Here is a 25,764-nt window from a genome sequence, read left to right as displayed (position 1 = left end):
AAAGCAGCCATTTCATTTACCACCTCTGCTATAATCATTGTACAGTTTTTTATATTGGTATGACTACTAACCAGCTGTCTACCAGGATCAACGGCCACCGTCAAACTGTGGCCAAGAGCAAAATCACCCTGTGGCACAACATGCAGCTGAATATTAACACCCTTGGTTTCAATGGCAGCTTCACCATCCAAGCCGCCTGGTTCCTTCCCTCCACCACCAGCTTTTCTGAACTGTGCAGATGGGAGTGAACCTGAACCAGATGAGGTTTAGGTTTTGAGAGGTTATGCATGTTTCCTCTAGATGGCCCATAAAAAAATATGTATAGGAGGGAGCTGTGTGGGTGTGTCCATGCCTGTGCCACAGATTTATGTACATGCTTTCCTCTAAAAGGAAAAGTAATTGTGTGTGAGGATGTACGAGAGCATGCTGAAAAGTTATGCCTCCAAATTTTTTATGTGAAAACTCTCAAAGCTTTTTAAATAAACAAGCTCTACTAACATTCTAAAGCTTTATTCCTCCTTTCAATATATTTATTTCTCAACATAGTCACACTGGAGATGAACACATTTCTCCGAATGAGAGATCAGTTTGTCGACACTGTTACTGTAGAATGTTAGTCTGTGTTGATGCAGCCACAGCCTCACCTCTGCTTGCAGCACTTCATAACTATCAAAGTGATGTCCTCAAATCTGTTATTTAAGTCTCGGAAACAGATGAAAATTCGATAGGGCCAAGTTGGAATTTTATGGAAGATGCTTGATGACAGGGAACCGTACGTGTCAGGTGTTGCAGTGCTTGTGCGTGGTCTTGCATTGTCGTGCTGAATGAGAGGTTGCTCCATATGTGGAGGAACTCCTTGAATTCTTGCTTTCAGTTGTCTGAGGGTCTCACAATATCTTGTAGAGTTTATGGTGGTGCATTTAGACATGAGTTCCAAATGCACCACACCTTGAACATCCAAAAATGCTGCAAGCACGAATTTTCCTGCGGATGTCATGGTCTTGGAAATCTTTTGTGTATCGGTGATCCTTTTTGGTGGAACTCCATTGATGCTCTCTTGATTCTGGGGTCAAAATGGGGAACCCAGCTTTCACCACCAGTTGCAGTATTATTAAGGAACCCATTGCCTTCACACTCAAAATGCAAAAAATTTTTGACAGATGTCAAATCCCCTCTGTTTCATGTCAGGAGTGAGCGTTCGAGGCACCCACTGTGCACACAATTTTCTGCACTGCAGTTCTGCAGTGATAACCTGCACGTGCTCTTGTGATATGCCACACTGACCTGAGGGCTATCTGACAATTTTCTCTGATGGGTTCATTAGCCCGATACCAGTGAGTCTTGTTAGTTTCAATATGCAGGTTTCCACTTCAAGCTCTGTCACCCTAATTGAGGTTAGTACCGCCATTTCCTTCATTACAAGCATGAACAACCCAGTGTTGCATATTACCAATGTTGGTACAATCATCACTGCACACAGCTTTCATCCTTCTATGGATTTTGATTGTACACAGGTTTTCTGTGGTTAGAAAGTCAATTACAGCATCATATTTCTCACACACCAACATAGTTACGTTACACACTGCCATGCCGCATGCTACAGTTCATAGCCATCTGGTGGCATAGGATTGCATCAACAGAGTGGGAAAGTTGACCAAGTAATATGCATGGCACATGAACCTCAACCAATATTTAGAAGAGAAAGAGAAATTTAGGAGGCATATCTTTCCAGAACACCCTTATAGTCGAGGAGGTGTATGACGAACGAGGTGGTGGGTTTGGAGTTGGAAGTATGTTGCTAACAAGTTACTGATTACTGTAACACAATCTTGCATGCCACATTGAACATACACAAAACCCTGTGCACAGAAAGAACCATTGGAAGTGCACAAACCTCTGAATAAGAATGCAAGATACAATGAACAAGACTGCTGAACATGTGTTCCATAGCCATTGACACGTGATACACAAGAATAGAAAAAGCACATAACATCAGTTTCACAAGAACTTCCAAAAGTGCATTGCAATTTGTGTGAATATACTGAACTAAACCACTGAACAACACAAGAAAATGATCCCGACAAAACAAACACCTCGTGTCTGCATAGGGGAATAGCAGCTGGCCACTGCATGTGATGGAGAAAGCCTGTCATAGGGAGAGTTTGCAGGGAAATTTCGATGAAGGTGCAACCCAAGGTCCGGAAGAATGCTTGGCGGGGTTGGCGGTGCCAGCGAGGATGATGAGATCCACAGTGGGGTCGGCAGTAATGTTCAGAGTGGCTGCTGGTGCAGCCTAGGTGGTGCCATCGGGGACGACCAGACCAGTCGCAGTAGTCATTGTCGAGAAGCCTGGCCTTGGCAGGGCTGCTGTTGATCACAGTGACAAGCGAGCTGGTATCACTGTCGACAGTGGTATCAGTGGCGGCCACCACAGGGCCAGCAACAACTGGACTGATGAGAAGGCTGATTAGTGTTGTCGACAGGGCTGACAAAGACAGGGGGGCTTACCATGACAGGGTCAGCGACAACTGGATTGACGAAAAGGCTGGCACCATCATCAAAAGGGCAGGCAAGAGCAGAAGTGCCAGCGTGGCATCAAAAGGGTTCAGACAAGAGGGTCGGCATCTTATGGCATCATGTGCGAGGGCTGGGCGAATAGCAGAGAGACTTCCATGAGAGAACTGTGGGAACAAGAAACAGAGTGCCACATGTCATGACAACATTGCAAACAACCTGACCAGAGGTGGTCCACACACAACTCTTGGACACCCAATCTGGACACTAATCATGATCATGCTCACTTAAACACTGTGAGGAAGACGGTCCTTCACTAATCAAGAAACTGGTACATGCTTGGCATGACTGGAGGCATCTGTCACTACAAAAATGTGCATCTGACTGTTTCACTAGTAAGTCATAGTCCATGTCCTCTGCACAAGAGTTTGACAAAAACTAACAAAATAAAAAAAGCACCCGCACATGCAATGAAACGAGCACTTCACTGCGTATGTTGTGTGCTGTATGCCATGAAATGCATCTCCGATTGTTGATGGTATATGGCCCAGTCTACTTCCTGGTTGTCGAACTTCGGCAGATGTGAGAGTAGCTTGCCAAGGCACTGCCACCGTAGTTAGCACCTAACTGAGCTGAGTTTCACTCTGCAACAGTTTCGGAATCCACTGTTACTGAATTATTTGAGTCAAAAACAGCTCTGACGATTGGACAGACATGATAATTGCAAAAGACCTCAGACTACTGCAGTGAAATTGAATCGGAACATCACGAAGTATGAAAAATTCTCCAAAGAAACACTGAAAACAATGTAGAGCAGCAGCATCAGTTAAAAAAATTCACATTTCAGCAACACATGAGCAGACCACCTGAACTGTGCAGAGAAGAGAATTACTACAAGAAACAAGTTTCACAGACTTGCAGCTACTGGCAAACTTGGACATTATTTGCAAAATGAATGCCTATAAAACTGGAGATAACCAAATTGACACTCAACTACAGAACCGAAGGAAAGAACAGTCCTCACGTGGTACTTGTTTGCACAGATCGTGACTAGCACCATTGAATATTGACTATTACAACACAATAAGCGTCAATATAAAAACAAAAATCCATAATTTTGAAAACAAAATCCCTCTCCAGTGAAATGAACTAATACACAGTTAGAAACACTAAAACACAGGGGAAGCCAATTCTCCTCATAGCCAGCTGAAGTATCCAATAAGCAATCAGTGAACCATGATAGTGATTAATATGCACACGAAAAAACAACTGTTTGCTTATTAACCAAGAACTAAACTCAGTACAGCATCTGAGGACGAATGTCCACTTGGCTTAATTACAACTGAAATGTCGATCCTTGATGATGCCTAAGAGTTTCTCATTATGATGAATTCCATGACTGTAACAGTGGTGGAGGGGGGTGGGTGGGTTGCCATAGAGAAGTAGTGACATAGTTCCACAAGGCTAGAAGCTCAGAGACACTTGACTGATTAGTGGACAGGTGCCATAATTACATGGACCCATGAGACTGTGAGCCCGTGCGCAGTCAAAATGCCAGATATGTAAAACAGTGCTCTTGGGTGTGGCAAACGGAAGTCCAATGCCATGTGGTGCTCACAACAAGAGCAAAAAGGCTCTATCTGGCAGGCAATATCAGCAGCAGGCATAGGGTCCATAGTGGAAAGTTGAGGCGGCTGATGGTCGGCTTGGAGCCTAGAGAATAGCCGGCTGTCAAGGGGCTGAACTGTGTGAAAGAATACAGGTGCGGTGTCAGACGAACATGTGAATGCGAATAGATGTATTGCAGTAAATGACTCGGCAACTTTTCTGTTGACAAACAACCTCCAAGGTGCGACAGGGGCCGTATCTGGTCCGCGGAGCATATATGTAAGTGTGGTGACGAGTATGTAGGGTTGCAGCCTTGCATACACCACAAACCCAACTTGCCAGTTTCCTGGATGTTGACCTCCACCTCTTTGATGATACCTTCTCCACCTCTGTCCATATTAAACCCACGTAACACCAGCAGTACCTGCATTTTGATACCTGTCACCCCTTCCACACCAGACAGTCATATCCATACAACCTGACCACTCATGGGCTGTGTATTTGGATATACAGGGCTATTACAAATGATTGAAGCGATTTCATAAATTCACTGTAGCTCCATTCATTGACATATGGTCACGACACACTACAGATACGTAGAAAAACTCATAAAGTTTTGTTCGGCTGAAGCCGCACTTCAGGTTTCTGCCGCCAGAGCGCACTGAGACAAAATGGCAACAGGAGCCGAGAAAGCGTATGTTGTGCTTGAAATGCACTCACATCAGTCAGTCATAACAGTGCAACGACACTTCAGGACGAAGTTCAACAAAGATCCACCAACTGCTAACTCCATTCGGCGATGATATGCGCAGTTTAAAGCTTCTGGATGCTTCTGTAAGGGGAAATGAACGGGTCGGCCTGCAGTGAGCGAAGAAATGGTTGAACGCGTGCGGGCAATTTCGCGCGTTGCTCGCGGAAGTCGACGAATAAAGCAAGCAGGGAGCTAAACGTACCACAGCCAACGGTTTGGAAAATCTTACGGAAAAGGCTAAAGCAGAAGCCTTACCGTTTACAATTGCTACAAGCCCTGACACTCGATGACAAAGTCAAACGCTTTGAATTTTCGGCGCGGTTGCAACAGCTCATGGAAGAGGATGCGTTCAGTGCGAAACTTGTTTTCAGTGATGAAGCAACATTTTTTTCTTAATGGTGAAGTGAACAGACACAATGTGCGAATCTGGGCGGTAGAGAATCCTGACGCATTCGTGCAGCAAATTTGCAGTTCACCAAAAGTTAACGTGTTTTGTGCAATCTCACGGTTTAAAGTTTACGGCCCCTTTTTCTTCTGCGAAAAAAACGTTACAGGACACATGTATCTGGACATGCTGGGAAATTGGCTCATGCCACAACTGGAGACCGACAGTGCCGACTTCATCTTTCAACAGGATGGTGGTCCACCGCACTTCCATCATGATGTTCGGCATTTCTTAAACAGGAGATTGGAAAACCGATGGATCGGTCGTGGTGGAGATCATGATCAGCAATTCATGTCATGGCCTCCACGCTCTCCCGACTTAACCCCATGCGATTTCTTTCTGTGGGGTTATGTGAAAGATTCAGTGTTTAAACCTCCTCTACCAAGAAACGTGCCAGAACTGCGAGCTCGCATCAACGATGCTTTCGAACTCATTGATGGGGAAATGCTGCGCCGAGTGTAGGAGGAACTTGATTATCGGCTTGATGTCACTAAAGGGGCACATATCGAACATTTGTGAATGCCTAAAAAAACTTTTTGAGTTTTTGTATGTGTGTGCAAAGCATTGTGAAAATATCTCAAATAATAAAGTTAGTGTAGAGCAGTGAAATCACTTCAGTCATTTGTAATAACCCTGTACAAGAGAGCTTTTGCCCAGTATGTTGAAGGTCTCTCAAGTGCCTTCACATTCAAGCACTAGCCCCCAAACCTCGTTCTCAAACAGTTTTCCAGTGCCATATGATCACACATCACTAATCCTCCAGCCACCTAATATAAGCCCAGATTGGAGTAACTGAATCTCATTCTTTGCCAAGGAATGGAGAACATTCTACCCAAGTTCATTCCACCCCTCCAAAGTGGCATTACATTGCCCACCTAACCTACACAACATCCTCGTCCATCCCTACACCGCTCACACTCCCAACCCCCTTGCTAAACACGTCATATTATTGCAAAAGACCCAATTGCAAGACCTGCCCAATTCACCACTCGGCACTTCCTTTTTGTACCATAAAGATGTAAGTTACCTTTGTAACATATCTTTCACACCGTAATCCTCCTGTGCTCAATCCCCACTAACCCACTGTCCACACATCCTCTACTGAATGATACTCCCTTCCTCTGTCATGTCATGTCACCCCACCCCACCCCCTCATCCCAATCCACACCACCTCCTCACTTCACTGGCTTCAGCACTCATGTATGACGTGCCCAGTCCATGCATCTGCCACCCTTCCCTCCCACATTCCTAGCTATCACACCTACTGCTGCCCTTCGAGTCACCAGCTGCCCAACTCCTACCCTTCTTCATGTCTATTTCTCCCTCTGTCAACCCTGTCTGACACAATCCCCTGGCCACCATAGTCCACTTCCTGAACTCTTAACTCCAGCAATGTGTGTTTATTTGAGACAGTGTAGCAAGACTTACCTTTGTGTGTGTGTGTGTGTGTGTGTGTGTGTGTGTGTGTGTGTGTGTGTGTGTGTGCGTGCGTGCGTGCGCGCGCGCGTTTGCGCACTGCAGCTTGTTGGAGAACTGCTTCCAAACACCAGCAAACTTTCATTCTCATTTGTGTGTTGCCTATTGGCGATTAACACTTCTGCTGCTCCTTGCATGATCTCCTGTAACTCCTAAATTATTTACTAATCATAGTGTCTCGGTTTTGCTGATTTTGATACCTGTCCATGTAAGTATTTTATCCAGCAATCTTGTTTAACTTGTACTACCGCTTCACTCTCATCCCATACCATTATATCATCAGTGAAGACTAACTGATTTTAGACAGATACAAAACACAGTCTCATACAATTAGTCATACTCTTGCTATGGTCTTTTCAGGTACGTACTTGTATTTCTTCACAGAAAATTAGGTCTTTGTTTATTGAGTGATTAAATGTGGATGTGTGTTTACTTTTGTGTATTATTGTCACAGTTTTCTGTATCATATACTGTTACTTTCTTATCAACCATTATCAGTATGTGGAGATTACAATTTTGAGGTGACTCTTTAAATTTTGTTAAAATTATATTTAATTCATTGTGTTCAGTTTACGTGTCTACAGAAATATTAAGTAATATTAATTAAATATAAATATTAAATACAGTCAGTATTTACATACTGCTTTTTGTTCAATTTTAAGGCATATTTTGAAGAAGAGCATGGAAATGAGTATATATATAAGGAGCCAAAACTGACGTCTCTTTCTGAAATATCTGAAAGGCTTAAAAAGTTGTACAGTGACAAATTTGGTCATGAAGTTGTCAAAATTATAATGGATTCTGCTCCGGTAAGTGTTGATCTTGAAGACAAATGAAAAAAATAGTCTTAAAATATGAAAAAGTATTGATGTATAAAAATATGGTTATGTTACAAATTTTATAACTTGCAAAACAAGAAAAATTACCTTGAATGTAATTAAAAAACTGAGACTGTGTGCTGCTTTAGAGCAGGACCCCAGAATAACACCTTAAAGGAGACCAGTGGAATACATCTGCATCTAAATTCTGTGAGTCACTTTACAGTGTGTGGTGGAGGATACTTTTTGTACCATTGTCACTTTCCTCTTTTCCTGTTTGGGTCACTAATGTGTTGTTTGAGTCACTAGTGCTCCACAGGGAGATTAATTGTTGGTAAGCCTCCATGTGAGTTCAGATCTCTCTGACTTTACATTCACATTTTTTTTTTCATGAGACATACCTGTACATAGGAAGAAGAAGTATATTGGTTGATTCTTCTAGAAATGTACACTCATGGAATTTTAACAGTAAACTACACTCTGATACAGGACACCTCTCTTGCAGCATCTGCCACTGGAGTCACCTGAGATTCTCCATTACACTTTCACACTTGCTAAATGGACCTGTAATGAAATGCGCAACCCTTCTTTAGATATTCTTTATCGTATCCATTGAGCGTATGCGATACAAGATATTAGACTAATGAGCAATATTCAAGTATTGGTTGAACAAGGATTTCGGAAGCTACCACCTGTCTGGGTGGATTGCACTTCCTGATGATTCTTCCAATTAACTTCAGTCTGTCATCTGCCGTACCTGCAGTTGATTTTATGTGTTTGTTTCACTTTAAATCACCCTTATGCATACTCCTAGATATTTTATAGATGTTCAGTTTCAAATCAATACACTCAGTTGCTCTTAGATATTTAATGGATGTGACTAATTCCTGTGATAGTTCTGCAGTGACGTAATCATACAGTAGGAACAAAACTTTAATCCCCTGCAGGTCTTCAGTACCTTTTTCAAGCACTTGGATTTCTCTATATATAATAGTATAATTCGCAAAAAGCCTCATGTAGTTTCCAACGTTGTCCACTTGGTCATTTATATACAGGGTGATCAAAAATCAGTATAAATTGAAAACTTAATAAACCACAGAATAATGTAGATAGAGAGGTAAAAATTGATACACGTGCTTGGAATGACACGGGGTTTTATTAGAACAAAAAATAAAATAAAAAAGTTCACAAAATGTCTGACAGATGGTGCGTGAAAGATCTCCTGCGCGCGTCGTGTGGTGATGATTGTGTGCTCAGCTGCCACTTTCGTCATGCTTGGCCTCCCAGGTCCCCAGACCTAAGTCCGAGCGATTATTGGCTTTGGGGTTACCTGAAGTCGCAAGTGTATCGTGATCAACCGACATCTCCAGGGATGCTGAAAGACAACATCCGACGCCAATGCCTCACCATAACTCCGGACATGCTTTACAGTGCTGTTCACAACATTATTCCCCGACTACAGCTGTTGTTGAGGAATGATGGTGGACATAGTGAGCATTTCCTGTAAAGAACATCATCTTTGCTTTGTCTTACTTTGTTATGCTAATTATTGCTATTCTGATTAGATGAAGTGCCATCTGTCGGACGTTTTTGAACTTCTGTTTTTTGGGTTCTAATAAAACCCCATGTCATTCCAAACATGTGTCTCAATTTGTACCTCTCTATCTACATTATTCCGTGATTTATTCAGCTCTTAAATTTATACTGACTTTTTGATCACCTGGTATATTATGGAAATTAATGGTCCTATAAGACCTAAAGTTATTTCCATGTCTGAAAATTTCTTACTATTGAGAAGTATATACTGTGTTCTATTTGCGAGAAAGTCTTCAGCCCAGTCACACAGCTGTTCTGATTTTCCATAACAATCTTACTTTGTTCATTAGGTGGCATGGCTTCTGGAAGTCAAGTAACATGGGCGTTGGTGTGTACTGCTTTGTGGGTTTCTGCGACAAATGGAATGAATTGAGTTTCACATAAACATTGTTTTCAGAATCTGTGTTGATCACTGAAGAAGAGATTTTCGGTCTCTGTAAATTTCATAATATGCTATCATAAAAAGCGTTCCAAAATTCTACAGCACACCTCCAGATATACAAACCTGTAGTTTTGTGCTTTTGTGCATCTGATAGGTGACCCTTCTTGAAAATGAGAATGATCAGCACATTTTTCATCACTAGGAATGCATCACTCCTCCAGTGACCTAGAGTACACTGTTGCTAGAGAACAAGCAAGTTTCTTTACATACTATATGTTGAATTGTACTAGTATTATATCAGGTCCAATGGCATTTTTTGTGTTGAGAAATTTTAGTTGCTTTTCTATTCCGTGGTCACTCATTTTGATATTTATCATTTTGATGTTGTGCAATGATCTAAATCAGGAACCACAGGGAGAACATAGTGAAAATGAACAAGATGTTAACCAGTTATAAAATTGACTGCGGTATGAGTACAAAGAGAAGAGATTGAGAAGATTGGTTTATCTTGATGGGCAAAATTAAGTATAAATATAGGAGCATTCAAATGATGGTGTGTAGATAATGAGGTCATATAAGAAGGATGGGCAGGGGGGATAATGAAATATTTGTACAAAATAACTTCGACCAGAAACAGCAGATGTCAGAGTGAAAAATCCATGACCAACAATTGTGAAATTGTTGCTGAAATATGTTAATTACGCATTACTGAATATGTGAACCACATGCAATTTTTTATATATGGGGCATTCAAAAAGAAATGAGCCGGAGGCATAATTACAGAAACCACTACCTGTATGTAAGAAGTATTGGCCTTGGCTGTTGAGACACTTGTCCCAATGTGACACAAGGCGGTGAATGGCTGTCTCATAAAATTCCTGGGGCTGCGATGCTAACCAATTCAGCAGATAAAGCTGGATGTCATCGTCCAAGGTGGATCATTTGTCTCTCAGAGCTTTTTTAAGGGGACCAAAAATGGCTTAATCACAGGGAGAGAGGTCCGGACTGTGTAGAGGGTGGGTGAGAACCTCCCATTTGAATTTCTGCAAGAGTGCTGTGACTGTGTTAACTATATGACGCTTCGCATTGTCGTGGAGCAAGGGTAAAATTGCCTTGTAGTTTTGATTTGATTGCTTGGCGAAGGGTGGTCAAGGTTTGCGAATAACACTGGGCATTCACTGTTGTCCCGTGCTGCAGGAAGAGAATCAGAAGGGGACCATCTTTTGGTCCCCTTAAGAAGGCACCAAGTGGCAATTGTTTCACCTCATATGACGACATCCAGCTGTACGTGCCGAACTGATTAACATCGCAGCCCCAGGAATTTTATGAGACAGCCATTCACTGCCTTGTGTCACAGTGGGATAAGTATCTCAACAGCTAGGGTCAATACTTCTAACATGCAGGTAGTGGTTTCTATAATTATGCCTCTGGATCGTTTCTTTTTGAATGCCCCTTATTAAACCATTCCAGCCAAGGTATGGCTCATCGTTCACCACTTCTGTTAACAGAGCAGGGGTACTCATTCTTCTGTCAATGATTAACCACATGCAGTCCATCATTATGTATGGAGCTCCAAGTACAGATCCTTTAGTATCATCCCACAGTGTCTAAACAAGTAATTACAGTGTTATGAAAAGATAGATTGCTACTTACCATACATCAGAGATTCTGAGTTGCAGATAGGTGCAACAAGAAGACTACTAAACAAGTAAGCTTTCAGCCAGAAGGCCTTCTTCTTAACCGCTGCTCCCCCCCACCACACACACACACACACACACACACACACACACACACACACACACACACACTGGCTGCCAAGGTAAGACTGTGAGCCAACTGCGCATGATGGGAGGAGCAACCTGGCTGATGGGAGTAAGGAGTAGGGAGGGGGAGAGGCAGAGCAGGGCACTGGTGGGGGAAGGTGAAGTGCTGTTCATGGGAGCATACAGGGGTGAGGTGGAAAGAGGGTGGTTGCTTGCAGTCTGGCCTCAGCAGTGAGAGACAGTGATCTCGTGTGTGAGCCACATTTGCATGAATGTGTGTGTATGTTGTCTAATTCAGATGAAGGCTTCTGGCTGAAAGCTTACTTGTTTAGTACTCTTTTTGTTGTGTATGTCTGTGACTCTACATTTCTGCTGTATGATGTGTAACAATCTAGCCTTTTCATGATATTGCCATTATTCCATCCTTTATTTTCCATTGTTTAAACAAGTAATTAATTGGTTCAGAAATAGTGTCACTTTCTTATACAATCCATAGGATTGAGGAATTGTCTGTGCAGCAAAGGGAGTAAAGTCACTGTGGCCACTGCTATGTTGTGTCCTTCCCCTTACAAAAGATGATGCCACCCCAAACCTTGAGACACTCTTTTTGTTTGGATCACTAGTGATAATAATGCATCCTGCTGTCAGTAATGCCAGATCATGATGATGTGATGGTCATATGCATTATCAGACAGAACAGGAGATTAACATTCCAGTATCTATCTGTGACAGTCCTTTTAGCATTTGTAACTATTTCTTTGTTCAGCAGTATGTGATCTAGTTTCAAGCAACAGGTCTTTTGTGTCCTCTTGAGTCTTTCATGGCAGCATTACTGGATAAAATGTTCTCTGCTTTTAAATTCCTTCAAGTGAGACAAAATTCTTGATCTTGTGACAGCATTCATTGCCATTCATACTCGGAATTAGAAATGCCAGCTGTGTGCAGTAGTCCCTATGAATGTGGCAGTGTTTATGGTGGACAAACCATCCACACTGTCACTGAATGTTGTGCTGAACACAAGTGTGGTATAAAATAAAGCAACATGGACATTTCAGCCATGGCAGAACATTATCTAGAGAATAATTGCAGAATACTATTTGAGGAGACAATGATATTGGCCAGACGAATACATATTTGGATTCAACTATAAAAGATGCGGCTGATATTTGATTGTATTGCTATAACAGGGTGTATACGACCCAGGACAACCGGGAGATCTGGGAAGAACCCATAAATTTTTTCATCCGGGAGAAAACCGGGAAAATCCTGGGAATTTTTTAGACTTCCGGGAATTTTTCATTGTTTTAGGTTTCAGTCAAAATTTTGTAATTTTGTCCGGTAAGAATCGATACTCTAACAAAGAATATTACTGAATCCCGCTACTGCAGAATAATACTGCAACAATAAAACGTGAACGAGAAAACAAAACGAAAATTAACCATAAATTGCAAAGGAAATGTGGCAAATACAACAACTAAACACAGTGCTCATACAAGGGTTTGCCAACAGCAAAATGTGTCAAAGGCCTTAGGAAGACAGTGCAATGCTTCATAACAACAAATTGCCTCCGACGAGGGTGACGTCATAACTGTTTACGTTTGATTCGTTTTAGTGATAGCGGGCTCATGCACATGCGCAGTTGTGTGGTGTATGAGTAGTACCTTTTCCCGTTTCTGGCTACAGAAATGTGGCTGTTGGCTGTGTAAACAGTCGCAGCTAGATGCTACTGGGAAAAATTTTATTGCCGCGCCGAAGCTGCCAGATTCACGCATGCGCAGCGGGCCCGGATCTATGAGGGAGGGGGGGGGGGGGGGGGGCAAATTCATGTTCTTGAGGAGGAAAAAACCTTGTTTCACAAAGCGCCTAGCATCCAGCGCACGTTGGTCTACTGATTACTCATATCACTTTGATGCGCATCCCTCTTGGTTTTTGAACACGCTCTGTAAGTTGATTTCTGAATGAATCATAAGCCGCGCGGGGTAGCTCTGCGATCTAGACGGCTTGTCACGGTTCGCGCGGCTGCCCCCGTCGGAGGTTCGAATCCTCCCTCGGGCATGGGTGTGCGTGTTGTCCTTAGTGGAAGTTAGTTTAAGTTAGATTAAGTAGTGTGTGAGCTTAGGGACTGATCACATCAGCAGTTTGGTGCCATAGTAAAAAAAAAAAAAAAAAATATATATATATATATATATTGATTTTTGAATGCGTGCATAGTGTACGTGATGTCTGTCAGGGGAATCCCTGTTGCTTGTAGAAATAAAAAACTTTCCTGCCGGCAAAAGGCAACCGGGCTATACAACCTGAGTGGAGTAAAGCTGAACGAAGTGAACGGCAATCGCTGTCTGATTATGCTGTTGTTTGGATTTGCGAATGATCAGCATTGCTATAACTACTAGGGAAATCCATAGATTCAGACTACCATTTTGAACTATGTGCGAGAATGTACGATGAATTTCTTAAATCACAGAGCGTTTGATGATGAGCCATTTAGAAGTACTTCATGCCCAGAGGATCATTCATGTCATTATTATGAGCAAATTGATGTAGTGCTACGGGAAGCTCTCTCTCCTCTGCTGTAGCTAATTTATTTGTGGAAAACTTTGAGGACAAGTCACTGGACTCGGCTTAAAATTTTACTGGCACATTTGTGTGATGTATGTGAAAGCTTAGCTTCTGTTGCAGCTTATTGACCAATGCTATATGTGAAAGCTTTGCTTTTCCTGTAGCAACACTATGTATATTAATTTAAAACATTAACTTTTCCTCTTTGTGTATCCGCGCTGCTTAACAGTAGTGTTGCTATTAGCTGACTACATCACGTGTCCTGTGGTCTGAATATCCGCTGTCATCGGCTGGCAGGATCACGTGACATGAGCTGTGACTGGCTTACAAAAGCGCATCGCAATCTGGAGTACAATGGTTCAGAAAGTAACATACGGTGTTTAGTGGAATTCGAATTTACACTTTTGTAATATGGAAATATGCAGCATACATGTTGCTGCACATCAAAAATCTTTCCAAAAGGAGTTTTCTTCCCTGAGTTTCGTTTTCTAAAGTGCCGGGAAATTTTATGCCCGTGTATAAAACCATAACCATTCAAAGGATTGATAAGTTTTACAGTTCCGAGGGAAAATATACCGTCACTTAATAACACGGAAAAAGTGTGTTTTCAGCCGGGAGAAAGTTTATTTTAACTGGGAAAAATCAGGGAAGTTTTTTTCCCTGTCCACGTATACACCCTGTATAATGCCAACAGAGCACGGAGGTCCACACCTAATAGGGCATGGGAACAGAGGAAAATAATAGAGAATTACTGGTTGGCAAGAATGGCATTTTAGAATTTTGACTGTATCACTGGCCCTACTTGCCTGCTGACATTATTGTGCCTTGGCAAGCCAGCCCTGTGGCAGGCTATTTAACTCACCATTCTGTGCCTTCGTCAATTTGGCCCACCTCTAGGACACAGGTTGCTTACCAGGACATTCAAAAATTTTTAGTTCTGATGATGGTAGAGAAGAATTTTTATGAAAGCTTGAGAATTTTATCTCAATTGCAACAGTTATTCCACTATGAGAGAATTGGAAGACACATAACATTACTCTAAAGAGAGGATATAATGCATAGTGTGTGTCTGTTAGAAAAATGGTGCAGCAGGCATTCACGTCTGCTCAGTTCTTTAGCATTTTTACAGTGCTGCTGGGACAAGAGTGCTTCATCACAAATTTAAATGAAGTCAAAACCTAGCTTTAAAAAAAAAAAGCTGAATGAAGTGAAAATGAGCATATAAGGACAGCAGTGAAGAAGTCATTTAATGAATTTGAAAATAAAATTTTGCCAACTAATCTGATTAAAAATGTTAACTAGTTTTGGTCTAATGGAAAATCAGGAACTGGATCAAAATCATCCATTCAGGTGCTCAGTGGCCGTACCAGCACAGAAATGGAAGACAACAGACAGTAGACTGAAATACTGAATTTGGTCTTCCGAAACTGTTTCACCACAAAAGATCTTAATATGGTCCCTTCTTTCAATCATTGCATGAACACCGAAATGGCAGGCATTGAGATAAATGGTTGCAGAATAGAAAATCAACTACAGTCATCTAATACCAGAAAGAGAGCAATGAAGGATTCATAGTGACTGTGAAATGAACAGGTCATTCCCATTTTCTAGTGGGGTCACCAGACAGATGCACCTAATTATGGGCCTATATCCGTGACATCATTCTGTTGTAGAATTATGGAACATGTTCTATGCTCACTTATTATGACATTTTTGGAGAACAAAGATCTATATAAAAATCAAATTGGATTCTGCAAGCAGAGCTCTTACAAAACTCTGCTCTGTTCATCTGTGTAATCCAGATCACTATAAACATCAGCACACAAGTTGATGCCATGTTCCTTGACTTCAGGAAGACATTGGATATGGTTCTACACTGTTGGTTTGTGGAAAAAGTACAATCTTGCCAAATATTGGACCAGATTTGTGACTGGGTTCAGGAATTCCTTGCAGATAGAACTCGACACATTGATATTTACGGAATGAAATTGTCAGTTGTAAGTGTAATATCACGAGTGCCCCAGGCAAGTGTAATAGGACCGTTACTGTGTACAGTGTATGTAATGATGAAGTGAGTAATGTTGGAAGCTCTATGAATCTGTTTGTAGATGGTGCTGTTTCCTAAAAGAAGATAGTGAACTGCAATAAGACCTGCAGAGGATTGATGAATAGTGTATGGACTGTCAGTTGAGTCTGAAAGTAAATAAATGTGACATGTTGTGTATACATAAGAGAAGTAGTCCACTACTGTACAATTACACTATTGGTGACGAATCACTGGAAACAGGAATTACTGTGAAATACCTAAGAGTGGCCATCTGGAGCAACCTTAAGTGGAATGACTTCATAAAAAAAAGTAGCAAGCTCATGTGTCATGCTGTGATTTATGGGAAGGGCCTTACGGAAATATAATTCATCCATCGAAGCAATGGCTTACAAAACACATGTTTGACAAATTCTTGAATATTGCTCACCAATCTGGGGCCCTTTCGTGGTTGGAGTAATAGAAGAGATAGAAAAGATCCAACAGTGAGTGGCAAATTTCGTCATGGGGTCATTTACTCAGCACAAGAGTGGTACAGAGATGAACATCAAACTCTAGTGGCAGATGCTACAAGAGAGATGTTGTGCATCACAGAGGGTATTATATTGAAATTCTGGGAGAGTATGTTCCAGGAAGAGTCAGGCACATTTTATATGTGTGCCTTGCGAAATGACCACATCTGAGAAATTAGTTCTGATATAGAGGTTTACTGACAATCATTCTTCCCACACATATTTTGTGAATGGAAAGGAGTAGGAGCGATTGGATAGTAATACAAGTAGTACCTCCTGCAGCACACCATATGGTGGCTTGTGGAGTATAGATGTAGAAATAGAGGCAGAGGATATTATACTGACTTTTAGCCTTTTTCTAGGAAATGCTAAACCATCAAAATCTAACATTAGCTCAGAGGAACAATGGAGTCAGTGTCTTCTGTGAGAAATCAAGGACTTGTTTGCCTTTTGAGCTGACAAAGGAAATGTTATGGCAGCACATAATACTGAAAATTACCAGTACAAATTGTCACTGCTATTGGATGATGAGATGTACTAGTGTTTGAGTCATGGTATCCTAGTCAGAGTGTTGTGTGAAAGATGGGGAGTGTCTTAAAGGAGTTTGATGTTCCAGTTGAAGTAGTTAGAAATTAATGCCATGTACTGTCTGACTGCCCATACTGTTTAGACTGCTCAAGATTAATAAGGAAGAGGTTCCTCTTAGAGGATGTAGCATGTTGTTTTAGATGGACAGTCATTGAGAAATGTAGGAGGAACTATGGGCATGTACCAGACACGTGTTGAGACTCTTGCTGTTCATGTTGTATGGTAAAGACCTCACAAACACAGTTAATAATAACCTCAGACATTTTATATTAGATGCAGTTGTGTGTTGTAAAGTACAGTTTCTCAAATATTCAGTTAGATCTTAATAAGATTTCAAAGTGGTGAAGTTTGTTTAAAAAGTTCTGTCATCTAAAATTGTTCACTTCAAAAACTTGCAGAAAAGTAGTATCCTATCACAATAACATCAGTGAATCACAGCTCCACTTGGTCAACTCATCAGATACCTATGTGTAACAATTTGTGGGAATATCAAACAGTATGATTACGTAAAATCTCAGCCTTAGTAAAACTGTTTGGAGATTTTGGTTCAGCAGTAGAAAACAAGAAAAATGTAATAGTCTGCAGAGGAGATTACATATAAAACACATGTGCATCCCACCTTCAAATATTTCTTAAATGTGTGAAAGCCATACCAAATAGAACTAACAAATGATATTGAACATAAAAAAGTCATAAATTATCTCAGGTTTATGTATATGTGTGGTTTGTGTTCTTTTGGACATGTCTAAAAGAACAGATACCATTTTTATCCTGTAATTACTATCAATCAAGACACACAGGAATTAAAGACATTAGCTGCCAGTGGGTATTGTTTTATATCAATGGGGCGAGTTGAGAAATTTGTGTCAGATCAGGATTCAAACCAGGGTCTCCTGCTTACTAGGCATATGCTCTGACTCCTATGTCATCTGGAAACAGTGGTCACCACAACCACACAGACTACTCTAGCATGCCTCCCATCAGACCCAAATTCACAAGGTATACCACACACTACTGATAGTGCACCTGCTCCTTAGCCTCATTACTCGCAACATCTCACTGATTCCTGGAAGATGGGTGTTGCCCTAGGGATCAGTGCTGGGGCCACTCTTGTTTCTTATTTATATAAATGATATTCCTTCTAGTTTTACAAGTAATTTTAAAATATTTCTGTTTGCTGATGACACTAACTTGGTAGTAAAGGATGTTGTATACAACATTGGCACTGTTTCAAATTGTCCACTTCATGGCATACGTTCATGGCCTGTAGAAAATAAACTAACGGTACATCACAGTAAGACACAGTTTTTACTCTTTCTAACACACAATTCAACAAAACCCAACATTTTAATTTCACAGAATGGGCATATGATTAGTGAAATTGAACAGTTCAAATTTCTAGGTGTTCAAATAGATACTAAATTGTCATGGAAAGCCCACATTCAGGGTCTGGTTCAAAGACCTAATGCTGGCATTTTTATTATTCAAACTGTATCTGAAATGAGTGTTAGTTTGGCACGTATGACGTATGGTATTATATTTTGGAGTAACTCTTCCCATTCTCAAAGGATATTTTTGGCTCAGAATTGGGCAGTTCAGGCAATAAGTGGTGTAAGTTTGCGAACCTCTTGTCAACCCCTGTTCATTAGTCTGGGGTATTCTGACATTGGCCTCTCAATATTCTTTACAGTCATTTCTTGTTAACAGTATCAGTTAGTTCTCAAGAATAAGCAGCTTTCACTCAGTTAATACTAGGCAGAAATCCAATCTGCAGTTGGGTCGCATTTCTTTAGCCCTTAAGCAGAAAGGTGTGCAGTGTACTGCTGCATGCATTTTCAATAAGTACCACAAGAATTAAAAAAACTTAGAAGCAATCCATGCAATTTCAAATCGAAACTGAAGAGTTTCCTCGTGGGTTACTCCTTCTATTATGTCGATGAGTTCCTTGGAAAATTAAGCCAATTCCTCTGTTATGTTACTGATTGCGTTTAAATAAACTTACAGCTTGTGTTTTTTTTTTGGGTTAATAAACATTTTACTTTATCTGTTATTACCTTTATGTTGTAATTTCATGTACTGATATGTTTCATGACCTTGGAGATTTGCTGCTCAATTTGGTCCTATGGAACTAGATGTGTAAAATAAAAAATAGAAGTTCCAGCTTGGTGTGCATCTGCACTGAACGGACCATTGGCTGCCATGCCTTAATTAAACATGTGGTGTCTGTTCTTTCGGAGCTGTCTGCCTTAATTATACGTCAAACAATGGAAAATCCAGGATGGACTGTAACAATTATTGAGAAGGAAAGCTGCTTCTCACCATATAGCAGAGATGCTGAGTTGCATCTCTACTATATAGTGGGTAGCAACTTTCCTTCTCATAATTGTTAATTACATATGTGCTGTCTTTTCTTTTGACCGTGTCTGAAAGAACATACTCCACATATATATAATAAAGGTGACAGTCAATGATCCCTTCAATATAGATACACACCAAGTTCAAACTCTTATGGGAATTGGCAACTTGTAGTAAGTAACGAGGCTAATTAACAGGGGCACTACATCAGTAGTGTGTGGTACGAGTTGAGAACTCAGTCTGATGGGAGACATGTTAAGGTAGTCCATGCAGTTGTAGTAACCACTGTGTCCAGATGCTGCATTTAGCAGCATATATGGATACTGTTCGCAAAAATTATTGCGAATAGAGTTAGTAGCGCGGAACTAGTAAATTTAAAAGTCATACTTGATGCAGCAGTTCTTCATGCATCTAATTGTTTATGATATGATATATCTCCTGAACTATGACAGGTAGGTCGTTCGTACCCTGAGAGTGATTGTTGTGTGACAGTAAGGGATGAATGTGCCAAGTTTGGTTGAAATTGGACCACACACACACACACACACACACACACACACACACACACACACACACACACAGAGTTTTATAGTATGTGTGTATTGTATTTTTTTTTTTATCTGTGCTGCAAATGTTTCAGATAAATGCCAGTTCCCTTGATTCAAAATATGCTTACATTCAAGTGACTCATGTGACTCCTTATTTTGAAAAATCTGAATTGGAAGAACGGCAGACGGAATTTGAGCAATCACATGACATAAACACATTTATGTTTGAGACACCATTCACGAAGGATGGAAGAGTCCGTGGCAGCCCTGAAGAACAATGGAAAAGAAGAACAATACTCACAAGTAAGCTTATGGATTTTTTAATAGATTTTCCAGTAATTTATTAAATTAAGAATATTTAGCAGAAATCTGCCCACCTCGCATGAGTCCTTAATTTGGTTTCTGAGTGACCTGCCCCTGCCCCCCCCCCCCCCCCACTCCCCCCAAAAAACGAACAGCTAGTGGGAGTGTCACTGAACTATTTACTTATTTCTCCCAGGAATAAGGAATCTGCGATTCCAAAATGTAAGAGTACTTACTGTCATTTGTTATTATATTTACTGGGATTTGTACCATCTGAAGGCAAGTTATGGTCAGCTCATCTGTCTCTTTGTGGATTTAACAAATTTTTGAATAGAATTTCCTTTTCTGTACAGTAAAAAATTAGCTAGCAGTCGCACAATCTTAAATTAAATAAATTTGTTGCTCCACCATGCTACATTGGGTCAACTACACTGAAGTGCCAAAGAAACTGGTATATACAGAGATATGTAAACAGGCAGGATATGGCACCGCAGTTGGCAATGCCTATATAAGACAACAATTGTACAGCGCAGTCTTTAGATTGGTAACTGCTGCTACAATCACAGGTTATCAAGATTTAAGTAAGTCCGAACATGGTGTTATGTCGGCACATGAGCGAGGGACTACAGCATTTCCGAGATAGTTATGAAGGGGGGATTTTCCCGTGCTACCATTTCATGAGTGGACCGTGAATATCAGGAATTTGGTAAAACATCAAATCTCCGACACCATTGTGGCCAGAAAAAGATACTGCAAGAACAGGACCAACGTCTACTGAAGAGAATCGTTCAACATGACAGAAGTGCAACCCTTCTGCAGATTGCTCCAGTTTTCAATGCTTGGCCATCAACAAGTGTCAGTGTGCGAATCATTCAATGAAACATCATTAATATGGGCTTTCAGAGTTGAAGGCCCACTCGTGTACCCTTGATGACTGCAGCCGGCCGCGGTGGTCTAGCGGTTCTGGCGCTGCAGCCCGGAACCGCGGGACTGCTACGGTCGCAGGTTCGAATCCTGCCTCGGGCATGGGTGTGTGTGATGTCCTTAGGTTAGTTAGGTTTAAGTAGTTCTAAGTTCTAGGGGACTTATGACCTAAGATGTTGAGTCCCATAGTGCTCAGAGCCATTTGAACCATTTGATGACTGCACAACACAAAGCTTTACACCTCCCGTGGGCCTGTCAACACCAGCTTTGGACTGGTGATGACTGGAAGCACATTGCCTGGTCGGACGAGTCTTATTTCAAATCGTATTGTGCGGATGGACATGTACGGGTATGGAGACAACCTCATGAATCCATGGTTCCTGCAGGTCAGCAGGGGACTGTTCAAGCTGGTGGAGGCTCTGTAATGATGTGGGGCATGTGCAGTTGGAGTGATATGGGGCTCCTGATTCATCTTGAAATGACTCTGGCAGGTGACATGTATTATGTAAGCATCCTGTCTGATCACCTGCATCCATTCATGTTCATTGTGCCTTCCAACAGACGTGGGCAATTCCAGCAGGACAGTGTGACACGCCACACATCCAGAATTGCTAAGGAATGGCACGGAACACGCTTCTGAGTTTAAGCACTTCCGTTGGCCACCAAACTCCCCAGATATGAACATTATTGAGCATATCTGGGATGCCTTGTAACATGCTGTTCAGAAGAGATCTCCACCCTCTCATACTCTTATGGACTTGTGGACAGCCCTGCAGGATTCACGATGTCAATTTCCTCCAGCACTACATCAGACATTAGTCGAGTCCATGCCATGTCGTTTTGTGGCACTGCATGCTCATGAGGGCCCTACACAATATTAGGCAGGTGTACCAGTTTCTTTGGCTCTTCAGTGTATATTTTCAGTGCCTTTTCTTTTTTTAATTGAAGACACAGTAAATTACTTCATGTATTTAATTAAGTTCTTGACTTGTATCATCTCCACTTGATGTTCTGTAAAGATGTAATGTTCATTTTCCGTGTCTTATTGTACTGGCGTTAATGTGATTGTTAGTGTTCATCTCTCTATTATTTTATTTTCCTTTTATACAGCTCTAAATACCTTTACATTTTTTCTTTGTCCACATTTTGTAGTTTAATTTTGGAATAGTTTTTCATAGGTGGCTGTCTTCTCAGACATGAGGAGCTTTCTGTTGTTCTTCTTTTACAGTGTCACCAAAACAGTAGAACTCCATCTCTGCATTTATTGTAGTTGAATATTCTATACATAATCCTGTGATTGGGTATGTTGACTTGCAAATTAGTTGCACCCCCTCTATTTCCTCTTGGACTGGGCTAAGGATTTGCCATTGAAACTGAGGACAACAGACAGAAAGCCGAAATATTAAATACTACATTTAAAAACATATTTTCAAATGAGGATACTGCTGTAGCAATGTTTGACATCTGCACAGGCTCACAAATGAGACGTACTGATATTAGCACCCCCATTATTGGAACCAGTTAAGACTACTTAAAATGAGCAAGGCACCAGGTCCTGAAGGTATTCCACTTAGATTTTAGACTGAATAAGCTGTGGAATTTGTTCCTTTCCTAGCTCAGATTAACTGAGAATTTCTTGTGCAGCAAATAATTCCACAAGAGTGAAAAAGAGTGCAGATTAATCCAGTTTTAAAAAAGATTGAAGGATTGGATGCACTGAATTACAGACCAATATCATTGAAATCCATCTATTGCAATATCCTAGAGCATAGCCTAAATTCAGACAGTGTGACACTCCTGGGAGAAAACAACCTTTATTTAAAGAATCAGGACAGATTCAGAAAAACAACTTGGTGTGAAAACCAGCTTGTTTTATTAAAACAGCCATCTGCAATGACTGTGCATGACATCTTAAAAACAGTAGGTGCAGGTGAAAGTTAGATTCTGTCTTAGATTTCTGAAAGGTGTTTGACACTGTACCATGTCACTGACTACTAATGAAGGTACGATCATACAGACTATCATTGCAGATCAGTGACTTACTTGATGAATATTTGACTCTTAGGTAGTGTACATCATGAGCAAGTCACATCATATAAGCAAGTACGAGTAATTCTAAGAAGAGATAGAAAGTGAGATGAACATGAGAAATTAGTATTAAGAGAAGTGAATGGAAGACTTAGATTTGTTGCAAAGTTTCTGAGGAAGTAAACTACATCTGTAAAAGAAGCTGCAGGCAAGACAATTATGCAACCAATTTTAGAATAGTGTTACATTGTTTAGGGTCCTTATCAGGTAGGTATAACAATAAACATCAAAAGAAATCTGAGACATGCTCCTACGATCATTAATATTGCCCATGTGGAAGTTTCAAAGAAATGGTCTGTGAACTTACATGGAAATCCTTGGAAGAAAGTAGTGTATATTTGGGGGACCCACATGTGAAAACAGTTTTGTGACCGTTCTGCTGTCACCATCATATAGCACACATAGGGATCATGAGACTGAGATAAGAGAGATTAGGGTGCATACAGAGTGGTTCAGACAAGTTTTTCTCTGAGTCAATATGTGACTGGAATAGGACATAAAATCGTTAATATTGGTATCAAGTACCTTCCACCATGTTATGTGCAGTGCCTTATGGTTAATATATGTAGATGCAGACCTGAGTAGTATGTTGGTCAGCTATTTGAATATAATGCTGAGGTAAGCTGGATTTACTTTTGGGAGACATGCCAATTGTATCTTGAGTTCCCATACATATAACTTGTAGATAATTATACTCTGATTCATGAACGATGGCAGTTTGTGCTGGTCGAGACAAGGATGAGGATTGCATTGTTGCTGGTCCCAGGTGACCATTGCCGTACACGCATACTCGTGTTTTGCACATAATGAAAGCATGTATCCCACAAATTATGTCCGTCACTTGCTTGTGTAGAATTTGTCGCATACCAATACCGTCGGCCATGACAGCTGGCAACAAATGGAATAAAACTTCACTAAATAACTCACTACTATCACATATAATGCTCATATTGCATACAGCATTCACAGCAGAGTGCTCAGAACACTACTTAACACTCATTGGCTGTCGGAGAATACGTGATTAGGTGCGCAGAACAAGCCTAAGCTCGACCGCCATCGTTCGTGACTCCAACTATAGGAATCGTGCAACAGCAAATTGCATCATATTATCCAGTTAAATTTATTGCTGTCAGCCCGCCCTAAACAGGAAACAGCAATTGCACCCACAGAAGTTTTACTGGAAAGAATACCTTCATTGTTCATTGTGGAGTCTTATCACAGTGAAAAAGGAGAGCGTTGCACAGTAGTAAACTTCTTGCCTAATGGGCAAAAATTATGAGAACAAGTTTGTTTATTTGCAATGTGTATCTGTCACATGGGAAAATATACTTAATACAGTAACATGTTTGAGAATATTTATTATATATGTATGATTTGGTTAAATTATTTTCATAGTATAACATTTTTTGTTTTATTTCTGCTTTTTCAGCTCAGTATTCCTTCCCGTATGTGAAGAAAAGAATAATTGTAGAAAAATATTCTATCCAAGAACTTAACCCTATTGAAGTAGCTATTGATGAGATGCAACAAAAAGTTGCAGAGCTAGAGGAAGTTGTGTTCACTAAACCCACAGATGCAAAGAAACTGCAGCTTAGATTGCAGGTAATTCAAAAAGTTTTCATGTCATTCCTTTGTCTGTTTGTTATGGTTGCAAACTGCAGAAATATCAGCAGTAGTTTCTGGAAAGATATCAATTTTTGGTCTTATTGTGTTAATGTCCTTTCTTAATCATTGTTGCATTAATCATTAAATGGATAAAAATAGGGTTCTTATGCTCTTTTTACTCACAAGGCTGAAATTTTAGTATGTCCAAACCATTTATAGTAGAATTATTTTAATGCAGTCGATTTATTTTCCAGACTAAGTGTTTCCAAGAGCTTGTGCTCTCTCTAATGACTTCGATCTTGATAGTGTGCTAAATTCCAAGAGCCTCTCATGTTCTGTTTTATATACAGGGTGAGTCATGAGGTTTTCCCCCAGTTTCTGGAGGGTGGTCCTTAAGTTATTTGGAACAAAAAATGTAAATAAAGTGATGGGGTCAGATCCATAATTAAGGAACTACAGTAATTGAAAAACTCAGGAAAATGACAGACAAAACTTTTATTGTAGGATTTCACTATAAAAAATGAGCATAATAATTAATTTAAACAATTTTGTAGCAGTCTCTTGCATTCAGAATGGATTTAAAGCAAGATTCGCACAAGAATGAACCACGTGAGTAGCATTTCGTAATTTCACTTGCTCCTTCCTTATTGATGTTGCAGCATTGAAAATGCATTGTATCAATTCTTCTCGTGTTTCCACCTTAACGTCGTACATGATGGTGAACTTTCTGCACTTGAAAAGGATCCAGTCCATTCTCATGAAGAATCCTACACACCTTAGACTGTGAAACGTTCATTTGGGTAGCTATGTGTCTTGTACTTCAACGAGGACTGTGCTCTACAGAATTAGGAATGTTTTCTTCTTCTGGAACGTCATGATGTCTTA

The 25,764-nt window shown here is 40.6% G+C and overlaps 1 protein-coding gene across 1 annotated transcript in view; it reads left to right on the top strand.

The window, feature by feature from the left end:
• The window catches only part of LOC124798092 (dedicator of cytokinesis protein 9), a 340,161-nt gene that overhangs the window by 292,573 nt on the left and 21,824 nt on the right, over positions 1-25,764 (top strand). The window contains exons 32-34 of the mRNA XM_047261335.1: positions 7,457-7,603; positions 20,052-20,262; positions 24,704-24,876. Coding sequence (XP_047117291.1) covers positions 7,457-7,603; positions 20,052-20,262; positions 24,704-24,876 — 531 coding nt within the window. The remainder of the gene's footprint in view (positions 1-7,456; positions 7,604-20,051; positions 20,263-24,703; positions 24,877-25,764) is intronic.

This window comes from Schistocerca piceifrons, chromosome 5 (genome assembly GCF_021461385.2).
Source record: "Schistocerca piceifrons isolate TAMUIC-IGC-003096 chromosome 5, iqSchPice1.1, whole genome shotgun sequence".
NCBI classification, from domain to species: domain Eukaryota; kingdom Metazoa; phylum Arthropoda; class Insecta; order Orthoptera; family Acrididae; genus Schistocerca; species Schistocerca piceifrons.
This window is presented reverse-complemented; position numbering and strand designations above follow the sequence as displayed.